The sequence below is a fragment of the Abramis brama genome, assembly GCF_963993115.1.
Source record: "Abramis brama genome assembly, chromosome: 3".
NCBI lineage: Eukaryota > Metazoa > Chordata > Actinopteri > Cypriniformes > Leuciscidae > Abramis > Abramis brama.
This window is the reverse complement of record NC_139965.1, coordinates 18,773,085-18,787,624: the sequence shown is the minus strand read 5'-3', so window position 1 is coordinate 18,787,624 and position 14,540 is coordinate 18,773,085. Positions and strand designations below refer to the sequence as shown.

Genomic DNA, 14,540 nt, shown 5'->3' with positions numbered 1-14,540 from the left:
AATTTGAAGCATTAGGTTTTAGCTTATCTTTTAACTTATCTTCTAGGTTCATAGGCACATTTTAAAAAGCATTGCAGCCGCTTCAGCCTCAAATTTCTCTCCACTTTTCTACACCTGACAAAGCTGAAACAGACTCACATTTTGAAAGTTATTTAGGAGCAATAGTATAAATAATACTAATGTCAATAATAGTAGCCTAATTCACAGGTTTCGCCTGATCAGCGCCCTCTGTTGACACTTCTTGGCAATTGCGGTTTTGTGTTCACTGCAATTATCAAAGTTAATGGTTTCCAGAGACATAACGATCTTATTCACAGCTGCACCAACTATTTCAAGGAAACTATGGGGAGGTCTTTATTCATTATTTATTTACTGCAGATGCTTTTGTCATTAACACCAAAGACGCAATTTTTTTTTGCATGCTGGCCCGGCGACGAACATTGGCTGTTTCTATTCAGAATTTTTCTTAAAGTGCCTAAAAACAAGAAAAGTGTTTCTCTAGACCAGTGGTTCTCAACCTTTTTGTGGGCCAGCGCCCCCTATCCATTATCCAAGTCCCTTACCAAGAATAAACACATATGAACAATTACATTTTTGTTGTATTATTAATTATTTTTAACTATCTTGAAACCATCAAAGCAGCATTTCGCGCTCAGATGTGACGGTGGAATTAATGCATTACCATAATGTGATTACAGAATATATTTAAATTATCCATCAAATTGTAATTTTCTCCTCACAGTCTTGCGAGTTAAAGGGGTGGTTGATTATGATTTCACTTTTCTAACGTTAGTTAGTGTGTAATGTTGCTGTTTGAGCATAAACAACACCTGCAAAGTTATGACGCTCAAAGTTCAAAGCAAAGGGAGATATTTTATTTTAAAGAAATTGCTTTTTAAGGACTAACTGCTGGTTGGGACTACATGACATTCCTCCGGGGTTAGTGACATCACAAACCCTAAAGTTTACATAAACCCCGTCCCCGGGAATGCGATTTATAGTTTATCATGACTGAATATGTTAATCAATGACTAGAAGATAGTTAACTCCACATCAGCAACATAAATTCATCAAATAACCATTCAGAAATGTTGTCTACATGTTGTCACCTCTCCATGTTTGTCTGACTCCAGTTTGAACATAAAAGGCTAAACGTTTTTGAAATGTTCAGGACACAAGCTGTTGAAGCTCCGCCCCCTGTACTGGGAGCAGCAGCTCATTTGCATTTAAAGGGACAGATACAAAAACGGTGCGTTTTGGCTCACCCTCAAAAAGTGACAATTTTAACAAGCTAGGCTATATAAAAATATCTGTGGGGTATTTTGAGCTAAAACTTCACATACACACTCTGGGGACATCAAATACTTATTTTACATCTTGTGAAAAGGGTATTATACCACCCCTTTAACAATAATGCCTGACCAATAAATCACTTGGTGAACAAAGAAAACATTTTGGCATTGGCATTAGTTAATGCGAACATGATTTACTGAAAAATGTTGAAAATATATAAGTGGTCCTTTAGTCAATACTTTTTTAATGGCTTGTCAACTTTCCATTCCTCCACAGCGTGATTCTAGTCCAATCCAGTTGTTCCAATCCAGCGCGAAACACATTTTTGAGCACGTGAATGCTGATTCTTGTCAGTGCTGGTCTATGACTGGAAAAATAATAGAGTCTTTGCAAAAGAAACGATATACATAGCTTACATGTCGCATTAAACTGGCAGATTTTAGAATGTTGTATAAAATTATTTTGCAAGTACATGTTTAATCTTGTCTTGCCTGGATCTTTGGTGTAAACTCTTTCAAAATCTTGCTTCCATAACCTAAACCCCCGTTGAGAACCACTACTCTCGACTCTGAGCTGTTAGTGTGCACATGATGCAATTATAGGACAATGATTGCAATAGTAGTGATGCACGGTTAGCATTTTGATTTACTGCTTCCCATTTGCTACCCCTGTAATTTCATATGTTGTGCACATTAGCCTAACATTGAACAATATTCATGGTTTATAAATCATCTTAAAGCATGAAGAACAGTTACTGCTCTTTTTCTGACTGCAGACCAATTCACCTCACTGAACGCAGTTATTTGTATTCTGGCAGGATTGAAATGGTTGAAATGGAGAACGCTATCCAGCCAGTTAAGTCTCTGAATGATTCAGATCTCAGTGGAAAAAAAACACCCCGGGATATTTGTGTCTGCAGATAGAAAAATGTAAGAGTAAAAAAAGAAAACGAGTAAAACTTGTGTTTTATTTGCTTGTTTCTCACTTTCACAATAGGAATTAAATTATGTCCACAGCATTTAGGCAGAACAGAAAAGTAAAAAAAAAAGTTTCTTAATATTAAAAGAGAAACTTTGGCTTGTGGCGAATTATGAATTAATTAGGCTAACACAAAATAAAACTGCGTCAGTAAGATTTTTTTTTATGTTTTTGAAAGACATTAAAAAAAAAATCTTATTATAAATGTTGAAAACAGTTGTGCTGCTTCATATTTTTGTGGAAACCGTGATACATTGAACTTTCAGTTCATCAAAGAATCCTGAAAATAAAAAGGAAAAGGATTTATTTGAAACAGAAATCTTTTATAACAACAAATTAAATGTCTTCAGTGTCACTTTTGATAAATTGAATGTATACTCTGTGAATAAAAGTATTAATTCTAGAAAAAAATTGTATTGACCCCAAACCTTTGAACGATAGTCTATATTTTCTCATGAGATCGGGTTGGATATTCTGATGTGACATTTACAATGCACACAATGTAACAAGATTTTAAAGTAAATTTGTTTTAGTCTTTTCAATTCAGGTGTGGGGGGGGGGGCACTTTTCTATATAATTCCAGTGTTTCCATGATAAAGCAAACAGTAATGAAATGATCTGCATATCTGTATGATTGTCTTACTGTATGTTCACCTAGATATATATTCTTCTGAATAATTATGAAACAATCTTGTAAAGTAAAACCTGCAGGTATAAATAGATCAATCGTTATCATCTCAACACCATTGTTCTCTGGAATAATTATGCAGGCATGTTCTTTTCCAGTGGTTTGACATGCTTTCCAATGTTTTGATGAAATTTCATGATTGAAAAGTTTCTTCTTCAGAGTTTTCCATTATTTAAAAACTCAAGTGAACAAAAGTAAAAATACCACTTCAAATCAGATTGTCCCTCCAAATCAGGACGTCACTCAGTATCAAGGGCATCACTCCAAATCGCTCTCAAAATGATGGTGTCACTCCAAATTAGGCCATCGCTTCAATTCAGTGTGTGAGTCCTAAATCAGAATGTCTCTCCAAATCTGAGTGTGACTCTAAATCAGGGCTTCACACAAAATCAAGACATCATGAAATCAGGGTGTCTGAAATAACCGTTGGGCTTTTTTATTCCTGATGCTGTCGCCGGCATTACACCATGGTCTCTTTTTTATTGTTTTTGCACAAGAAGTGCATCGTTAGATGTTTTTGTTTCTGCTGTGTCTTCATAGGGCGGGGAATCTGCAGCCGGACGCTGGGATTCGTCGAATTCCACGTCCTGAAAAGGTGAACGTGGTAACGGAGGGATACCTGCAGTAAAAAAAGGAAGATTATGCAGAAAATTTACCTTTGTCATTTGACTTTTTAATTACTCTTTTACAGATTTGTTCACCAAATTCCAGATTCTATCGTGCCTTCCTATCATGAGAGAAAGTGGGAACGCAAAAATTGCTAAATTTTTTCTCGGGGGACGCAAAGTGTTATGAGCGAATGCAAAAGTTTTTTTTTTTTTACCACAATCATGTCGTCCCTTTAGGGGCTCCATACACTGCAAATAAAAAATATCTACACTGTTAAAACAAGTAATAAAAACTCAGTGAGTGTTTTAGCACAATTTTCTGACGTCATGGGATCACAACACTAAGAGATAGTAAATGTTTTTATGGGTTTTTTTTTTTTTTTTTTTTTTTTTGTGCGTTCCCGAGATTAGACCTTCCTTAACATAATGCCGAAAACCCAAAGTCTCTAGGTGGTCTGGTTGAGGAGGAGATAGAAGTGCAAGATTGGTGCGCACAGACAGAACAGAAATCATGAGTTAACAATCGCAATTTTGCCCGTTGGAAAATTGCGCTAAAAATCTGTAGAAATTACAGTATTACTGGCAGCTGCTTGCCAGTAACTTACTGTAGATTTGAATTTATGTTATTTACTGGCAACAGTTTGTTCAAAGTTAAATGAACATTAAACATTAACAAGTCTTTATCTTTACAGAATAAAACTAAAATAACAGCCTCATGCAAAGCATTCTGGGAACCAAAATCTGAAGGAAAAAAACAGAAAAAGGTTGATGAAGATTTCTGGTTCCCAGAATGCTTTGCATTAGATTGTTATTTTATAGTTTTATTCTGTAAAGACAAAGACTTGTTAATGTTTAATGTTCATTTAACTTTGAGCAAACTGTTGCCAGTAAATAACATCAATTTAAATCTAAGTTACTGGCAAACAGCTGCAAAACTACAGCAATTTTTTTACAGTGTAGTTGTGTTTACGCCATGTTGAAATAACTGTAATTATGAGATTCTGATGTGTAAAAATCAAGTCCTCATAGGTAATTACAGATTATAAACTCCGACTTGGCCTCTGCAGATTCTTTTTGCCGTAGATAGTATTGCTGTAGAAGTGCAAAATTCCGAGGACATGAAAAGCTCCAAGCAGAACATAGCGGGTTGTCATCTTGTAATTACGGTAATTACGACATGGCATGAATGCAGCATTTAGCTAGACTGAAAACAAGAGTAAACTTACAACAGTCCAGAAGAAGTAAATAGTGAAGAGTGTGAGTGTGAGAACTATGAGTCCGATGGCCTCCATGCTGTTGCTGTAGTACAGATCCATGGCTCCCTGCACACACAGCCATCCCGACAGACTGGCTAATGGTGTGATGAGCAGGAAACAGATCGCGTCCCCACACAGCGTCCGCCTCTGGTGCTGCATGGACGGTGTAGTGAACCACTGGAGCCATGAAAAACAGATGATTAGAACGGTATTACACGTACAGCAGTTTGAGCAGGTAATGTTACTTTTTTAAAACCAATAAATAAGTATATATTTATATTATATTTATATTTATATTTAGATTTATATTTATATTTATATTTATATTTATATTTATATTTATATTTATATTTATATTTAGATTTAGATTTAGATTTAGATTTAGATAGACAGACAGATAGAGAGATAACAGACAAACAGATAGACAGATAAATATATAGATAGATAAATAGACAGACAGATAGAAAGATAGATAGATAAAAGACAGACAGACAGACAGAACGAGACAGACAGACAGACAGACAGACAGATAGATAGATAGACACAGACAGATAGATAGATAGATAGATAGATAGATAGATAGATAGATAGATAGATAGATAGATAGATAGATAGATAGATAGATAGATAGATAGATAGATAGACAGACAGACAGACAGACAGACAGACAGACAGACAGACAGACAGACAGACAGACAGACAGACAGACAGACAGACAGATAGATAGATAGATAGAGAATTATTATTATTCTGATTATTATTATTTTTAAATATTATGGTTTTATTGTTGTAGTCTAATGATGATGCATAAGTATATCAGATATATATCAGACAGTTATAATCTGTATTTGTATCTGTCATAATATTGCTTGTTCTCTAACTTTAGTGCAAGGCACAGCACTGATAGGGCATGTGAGGTTTGTTGTGATGCACATGGACATAGTATCATTTTCCTGTCCTCCAGCCCAAACATGAGATAAGGACATTAATAATGCGGCATGTCCCCGTCCAGCCTCTGCAGTGACAGGGATACGTTCCTCATCTAATCTCATTTTCCTGCTAAGTGGATTAGTGTTTAAAAGACGTCGAGGTAAAACAGACCTGCCAATATCTGCTGTGTGCCTTAAGGTGAAGCAGAGGCACGACTCAGGACTCAAGAGTGACTGACTCCATGAGAATGAAGGCTGATGATAATGTTGCTTAAAACACATTCCTTGCGACTAATGCAGAGTGTATGCTATTATATGTCCATTTGCAGTTTTAGATCTCTTTATGCCTCTAAATAAACTCTAAAGTCATTTGTGAGGGCAGATTGACAGACTCGCAGTGAATTATGTATCAGCTGAGGTCGGACAATATCTGCGTTTCCATAGCAACATTTAGCCAAAAACACAATTAGAAGAAATAGAGGAGTAAATAGTCGGTGCCCAAGATGCAGTTTCACCATCTGCTAAACATACAAAATTATAGCAAATGGAGCTACTTTAAAATAATTTCCCACTGAAAATCAAGAGGGGCTAAATAATAACTTTTGTAAAAACTGGGACCTAACTGTTAGGTCCTAACATTTTAGGAATCTATCTATGACTGCCAAAACACTTCTTTCTTTTTTTCTTTCTTTTTTTTTTTACAAATATTTGTACAGAATTTATTTGCATAGACAGAAATCTATGTTGGATCTGATTTCTAAAGCTTTTCTTTTTATCAGAATTGAAGATCAATATGAAAAAATATTCCACATTTCAGGTTATTGTTATCAGTCAAGTCAAGTTCAAGTCATGTTTAGGCTTTTGTTTTATGTAAAGCTCAGGTTTATAGTTCATTTTTCAAGTTTTAGAATAATCAACCAGGGTCCTCTACACCATTGTCTTCGTCTGCTTTAATGTCATTCACAGTACACACAGTCAATTAAGTTTAGGCCTGGTTTCACAGACAGGGCTTAGATTAAACCAGGATTAGACCCTTGTTCAATTAGGACATTTAATTAGCTTTTATAAAAGTGCCTTTAAAAAAAAAAATTACTGGTGTGCATCTTGAGACAAAACAATGGCACTGACATATTTTAAATGCCAATGCAAGTTGCTTTCAGTTAAATCAGCTCAAACATGCATTTGTATGTGAAATTGGGGGGTTAGTTTACTAAAATCAAAAAGATTTTTTAAAATCCTTCTGTGGTGATAATCAAGTTCTTAATGTTGTTTATTTGTCTATGTGATGTTTTTATGTTTTTAATATGGTTTAAGACAAACCATGTGCAAATTCATAAGTCAACACCATTGCTGAGTATTTTCTCCTTAAAACTGCAGTGAACGAAAGACTCAAAAACGCGGTTTGAAATCGCTGGTGTTTCTGACGTCACAAACTACCTTGTAACCAATCACATCAACGTGTGATCATCAATGAGTGGATCTATGAGCTGGTGTGAGTGAGTGGAGGCGGGGCTAATTTGCATATTCATAGAACCACGTATAACAATTGAGGCAAGGGTAAAAAAAATTTAAATATGTAATTTTGGCAATCAAAGATGAGTTTCAAGGGATACAATTATTGACTACAGGGGGACTTTAAAGTGTTTAGGCCATTAAGTTTCTGGACTCATTAGAAATCCTCTAAAGCAAATTATAGAGGATTCAATTATTCAAAAGCACTACTGCTGATTATTTTCCTGTACCTCTGTGAGTGGTTTAGGAAGTCTCTCCAGAGAGAACTCAAAGTGGCAGAGCTCACAGTGGCTGGTGCTGGAGGCCGTGAGCCAGTGCTCCAAACAAACACGGTGAACCATCGCCAGAGACCCGGCACACTCACAGGGTGATAACAGATCGCCCGCACTGCTGCCTTCATGACAGATACGACAGAACGGCTCCTCGCTGTTCAGACTGAAAAGAGAGACCAGGATATCCATCAGAAAACAAGGCTACTAAAATTCACATGATGTAGATGGGTGTTGAAATGTGCAGGCTATAAGCAAGCCTTTCGTGGGGTGTTTAAAAATCATGTTAACACTATTTGTTTGGTATGGAAGCCTGTTTGCACCATGCAGATGTTAACTGTGGATAGAGTTAAAAAAAGAATAGATATGAGATATACTGAGATCATTATATGAATATGAATGTGCATGAGATGTGTTACAATAACGACTTTAATTTCTTTCTTTTTTTAATCATATATTTAAATTATATATACATACATACATACACACATATGCATGCACACACACTATCTTCAAAAGTTTGGGGTGATTACGTGTTTTTGAACGAAGTCTTTTTAAGTTGGCCAAATCAATTAATTTAGGTAGTTGAAATGTGCAGATTATAAGCAAGTCTTTTGTAGGTTGTTTAAAAGTTAAGCTACCATTATTTTAATCATTTCATCATTATCATTATTTATTATTGCACTTTATTTTGGAATGGAAGCATGTTTGTACCTTAGTAAAAAAAATAAATAAAGAAGTTAATTGAGATAAAGTTAAAAAATAATATACAGTGAGGAAAATAAGTATTTGAACACCCTGCTATTTTGCAAGTTCTCCCACTTAGAAATCATGGAGGGGTCTGAAATTGTCATCGTAGGTGCATGTCCACTGTGAGAGACATAATCTAAAAAAAAAAAATCCAGAAATCACAATGTATGATTTTTTAACTATTTATTTGTATGATACAGCTGCAAATAAGTATTTGAACACCTGAGAAAATCAATGTTAATATTTGGTACAGTAGCCTTTGTTTGCAATTACAGAGGTCAAACGTTTCCTGTAGTTTTTCACCAGGTTTGCACACACTGCACACTCCTCCACACAGATCTTCTCTAGATCAGTCAGGTTTCTGGGCTGTCGCTGAGAAACACGGAGTTTGAGCTCCCTCCAAAGATTCTCTATTGGGTTTAGGTCTGGAGACTGGCTAGGCCACGCCAGAACCTTGATATGCTTCTTACAGAGCCACTCCTTGGTTATCCTGGCTGTGTGCTTCGGGTCATTGTCATGTTGGAAGACCCAGTCTCGACCCATCTTCAGTGCTCTAACTGAGGGAAGGAGGTTGTTCCCCAAAATCTCGCAATACATGGCCCCGGTCATTCTCTCCTTAATACAGTGCAGTCGCCCTGTCCCATGTGCAGAAAAACACCCCCAAAGCATGATGCTACCACCCCCATGCTTCACAGTAGGGATGGTGTTCTTGGGATGGTACTCATCATTCTTCTTCCTCCAAACACGTTTAGTGGAATTATGACCAAAAAGTTCTATTTTGGTCTCATCTGACCACATGACTTTGTCCCATGACTCCTCTGGATCATCCAAATGGTCATTGGCAAACTTAAGACGGGCCTTGACATGTGCTGGTTTAAGCAGGGGAACCTTCCGTGCCATGCATGATTTCAAACCATGACGTCTTAGTGTATTACCAACAGTAACCTTGGAAACGGTGGTCCCAGCTCTTTTCAGGTCATTGACCAGCTCCTCCCGTGTAGTTCTGGGCTGATTTCTCACCTTTCTTAGGATCATTGAGACCCCACGAGGTGAGATCTTGCATGGAGCCCCAGTCCGAGGGAGATTGACAGTCATGTTTAGCTTCTTCCATTTTCTAATGATTGCTCCAACAGTGGACCTTTTTTCACCAAGCTGCTTGGCAATTTCCCCGTAGCCCTTTCCAGCCTTGTGGAGGTGTACAATTTTGTCTCTAGTGTCTTTGGACAGCTCTTTGGTCTTGGCCATGTTAGTAGTTGGATTCTTACTGATTGTATGGAGTGGACAGGTGTCTTTATGCAGCTAACGACCTCAAACAGGTGCATCTAATTTAGGATAATAAATGGAGTGGAGGTGGACATTTTAAAGGCAGACTAACAGGTCTTTGAGGGTCAGAATTCTAGCTGATAGACAGGTGTTCAAATACTTATTTGCAGCTGTATCATACAAATAAATAGTTAAAAAATCATATATTGTGATTTCTGGATTTTTTTTTTTTAGATTATGTCTCTCACAGTGGACATGCACCTACGATGACAATTTCAGACCCCTCCATGATTTCCAAGTGGGAGAACTTGCAAAATAGCAGGGTGTTCAAATACTTATTTTCCTCACTGTATATATGCATATTATGAGATATAAAGTTTCAACTGTGAGATATACAATATTATAAGTTAAAGGAATTAATACTTTTGAACCTTCTATTCATCAAAGAATCCTGAAAAAAAATGTATCACGTTTCCACAAAAAAAAAAAAAAAACCTGAACAAATCTGAAGGATCAATTTTAAAGGGGTGGTATAATGCCCTTTTCACAAGATGTAAAATAAGTCTTTGAGTGTGTATGTGAAGTTTTAGCTCAAAATACCCCACAGATATTTTTATATAGCATGTTAAAGCTGTCCCTTTTTGAGGGTGAGCAAAAACGCACCGTCTCTTTAAATGCAAATGAGCTGCAGCTCCCAGTACAGAGGGCGGAGCTACAACGGCTTGTGTCCTTTTACCTGACACAGACATGCACTGAAAATCTCAAAAACTTTTAGCCTTTTATGTTCAAACCGAAGTCAGAAAGATGGAGAGACTCAAGAAGTGACAACATGTAGACAACATTTCTGATTGGTTAGTTGGTGAATTTATGTAGCTTATGTGTAGTTATCTTCTAGTCATTGATTAGCATATTCTGTCTTGATAATCTATAAATCGTGTTCAGGGGGCGGGGTTTATGTAAATTTGAGGGTTTATGATGTCACTAAACCAGGAGGAATGTCATGTAGTCCCAACCAGCCGTTTGTTGTAATCCTTAAAAAGCAATTTTTAAAAGAAAATTGTTTAAAAGAAAATATCTCCCTTTGCTTTGAACTTTGAACGTTGTAACTTTGCAGATGTTGTTTATGCTCAAACAGCAACATTACACACTACCTAAAGTTAGAAAAGTGAAATCATATTCAACCACCCCTTCATTAAAATACAATAGAGGTATTTATAATTGAAATAATAAATAATGAAAGATTTAAATAATTAAAATCTCACAGTATTTTTTTATCAAATAAATGCAGCCTTGGTGAGAGACTTTCTACAACTTTCTGACATCAGATGAATATAAACTCATGACTGCACATATTTACGTCACCAATGCCTAATGGGTATTCGGATAAATGGCTTAGACCCACCTGATGCCCACATGTGCAGGGATCACAGAGGAAACATAAGTGCTACTGTGAATGACTTCCTGCACAGGATCTGTGGAGGTCTCAGTATCCAGAGAATCCAGAGCAGCCTTGAGCCCAGCTGAAGACTCCTCACAGAGCATGACTGCTGCACACGAGGCCGTTCATACCTGAGCAACCGCAAGCTGAGAGAGACGGAGACATGAATCAATGAAGAGACACTGACAGAACAATACAGACAGGAACCTGAAGTTTGTTTGCGTTAGCTTTGTCCTTTGTGTGAGGAACAGACTGAAAAAGCTGCTTTTTTACTCTTGAGATATAATTTGCTTGGATATATATACATACATATAAATATACATACATATATATATATATGTGTGTGTGTGTGTGTGTGTTTCCCTCTTTAAACTATTGCAGATGATGATCACTTGCATATGCATATTTGAAACAATTGCATGCATATACATTTTAGGCTATCATTCACATTCAATGCATGTTTCATCATTTTATTTTTTAGATAATTAGGCTGGGCTCAGTTACATATGAATCATGGGTCCATAATGATGACTTTTGCTGTATAAAAAAGGTACAAAAACTGTCACTGGGGTGGAACCCTTTCAAAAGGTACACTTTTGTGACGCATTTATCCTTAAACGGTGCATATCAAAGGTCTTAAAGGTACATATGAGTATATTCGTAACTTTTCCAAGGATACCGCCCCAGTGACAGCTTTTGTACCTCCTTGAGAGTGAAGGATTTAACTGAGGTTACACTATTTTCCACTGAATGATGTACAGACTTCATGAACTGAAACTAAACTGTAAGCGATGCAAAAGATCCATTGAGAGTGTGGAAAATGCCAGGTCATTGAAATCATTAGTTTTATGAAGACTGTCCAAAAGTTGTTTCTGAAGGACACACATCTTGCCTCTCTGAAATTGGTCAATAGATGCTTACGTCAGAGAGCAAACATTACAATTTGAAGTTTTGATTGCATGCTGGAGCATAACTTTTTTTTTTTTTTTGCAAACCATTGCATTTCTCTGCTGCATCCTTGTGATGCACAAGTCAATGGATTCACAATGGAGGCAACATTAACTCTACTGTATAGGCACACGAGCCACATATAACATTTTACCAAATGGACATCTAAAACAACTTCAAAAACACCATTCAATGACTTCTGCAAATGAAAAGCTAATTCAAAGTTTTCAGGAAAGTTAGGAACTTACCATCAGACAGACGCTGTTTTTCATCCAAACTCCCCATAACACGAGCAGAATCAGCCTCTGAAGAAGGTTTAAAGATAGGTAGACTTTCTCCTTCTCTCTCACACACCCCTCTCTCTCTCTCTCGTCAGATTAGCATGAGCCCAAGGTCGTTGGTGAGAATAGCTGAGGATTAGCTGGAAGGCCAGGAAAGCACAGGCACAGAACCGACAAAGGGAAATCCTTCTCACATCACCGTTGGTTACACCCCGGGCAGCTCTTCATTCAGGCTTCCTTAATCCAGTTAGTTGTCACCAATGGCTTTTCATTTTCCTGACATTATGCTAATCGAACGGGGTCCTAAGCTTTGACTGTAAACCGTTGCAGACATACCAACAACAAACGGTGAAAGTGTTGGCAGCGTGTAAACCTCACGGACCAGGTCTAATTTTAGCCCGCTGATCTATAAGAGCGGCCTGATCTCTTGCTAAATACCTTTTTATCTTGTTCGCTGACTGATGTCTAAAATGGTTCAGCATTGTGAGCATTTATTGTTTTTGAGAGATTTTCCTTTGTCCAGCCATGTTTACACTACTGTAAAACACGTACCCAACAATAATTCAATGTAATCCATTGCTACATTTGAGTAGCAGATGCATTTTTGCCAAAGTATTGTTATGCTGCCAATTGAGAGCTCTAGTGAAACATCAGTGTTGGTATGTTCATTTTAAAGACTCTTTATATATACTCTTTAAGAATATTTTACTCTTGAAGGGATAGTTCACCCAAAAATGAAAATTCTGTCATTTACTGAAACCTCCAAGTTGTTCTAAACCTGTATGAATTCCTTTCTTCTGCTGAACACAAAAGAAGATACTTGAAAGAATGTTGGTAACAAGAAAGTTGGACCCCATTGACTTCAATTAGTAGGAACATAAATACTATGGAAGTCAATGAGGTCCATCAACTGTTTGACATACATGCATACTATACATACATGCACACATTGTATCTAGATATTGGCATTAAAAACCCAATCAAAATGTTATTAAAGTAATAAGCCACTTGAGGCAGAGTGTTACAGAGAATTTAACACACAAGCACTGTTAGGCAGGATGTGACGCCCGAAAACATCTCTTGGCTGTTGAAAAATCAACATGTAACAGTCTTGAGTGGCTTTGAGTGTTTGTACAGGCCTGTTTAATTGTCGTTCAAACCTCTCAGCATTGCCCCTGTCTGGAGGTCCGATTATTTGACTACAAATGTCTCCTAAAGCCAGTCGACGCAGACACAACAGAAGCATAAGGACAAAAGATCAGATCTTTGAACACGTGAGAAACTCAGCTGCGACAATCACGAGAGATTAGGCAGTAAAGGGTTGATTTATTCGTAATATCTTTCTTTATACCGCAGGTCTAGCTTAGATGAAAGTGCAGAAGGGAAACACTGTAGACAAGTAGTCATATGAGAGACTTTCACTCTCATTGAGTCTCACCCCATAAATCTGCCTCTTTCTTTCCTCCCTCTGTCTGCTCGCTTTTCTTTCTGTCCTGTTGGCACTAATCCTGTCTGCTATTCATGGCCAAGCTGCTCGCTAGAAAGGCCGGCGGGGACGGACATCAATGTGGATTTCTTCATGAACCACGTGAAGGGGTGAATAATTCCTTTGACACCTCTTAGGCGCTTGCAGGAGAGACCCAGACACCAGGGATTACCACAGGAATAAAACAAGCTTTGGTGAAAGAGAACTTCCTCTTTAATGTTGTGGGATTCAGTGAGGTGTGACTGGCTGAGGCGCTATTGTAGGCCTACATTCTGGCTACTTCTAATTTGATAATGAGAGATAAAACAAGAAACAATAAGGAAAGGATCGGAAAAGACAAGCCAGCTTTGAACTCACACCATCTGCATAAACACCCAATGTGCTGCTCCAACATGACAAATCTTCTCTGTGCAAAATTGAATATTTCTTTTTAACAGAAATTACGAGAAGTAAATGGTTCAGATTTGTCATTTCTTAAAGTCAACATGAAACACTGTTTCACAACCTATTTTACTTCCACAATGTGATTAATATTGAGTGTAACAGGACATCTATTGAGAAAAATTGGACGGGACTAAATTTTATCCATTAAGAATTTACTGGGGGAAAAAAAAGAGAAATGCATGTGGTGAAAGAGGGGTTAAATAAGCACACCTTTGCTTTTCCAGGGGAAAAACATTATATATAAATACACTTTAAAATTTAAGACTTGCTTTCAGTATATTTTGTCTTTCTGCACTTTTAACTTGTAGTCAGACAAAATATACTAAAATCATGTTCTCTGAAAGTCTAAATAACTTGTTGCTTCAAGTTAATTTATCTTCTCTTTCTCTATTCCAAC

General features: G+C 37.0%; 1 protein-coding gene across 1 annotated transcript; it reads right to left on the bottom strand.

Annotated features, from left to right (window-relative positions):
• Positions 1–2,246: 2,246 nt before the first annotated feature.
• Positions 2,247–12,601, bottom strand: LOC311079487 (E3 ubiquitin-protein ligase MARCHF3). The gene is made up of 5 exons (XM_084108941.1): positions 12,181–12,601; positions 10,949–11,130; positions 7,495–7,699; positions 4,794–5,000; positions 2,247–3,578 (listed from the first exon to the last, which is right to left on the bottom strand). Exons 2-5 carry the CDS (start codon positions 11,086–11,088, stop codon positions 3,420–3,422), a joined length of 711 nt encoding a protein of 236 aa, XP_083965067.1. The 5' UTR covers positions 11,089–11,130; positions 12,181–12,601; the 3' UTR covers positions 2,247–3,419.
• Positions 12,602–14,540: the final 1,939 nt, after the last annotated feature.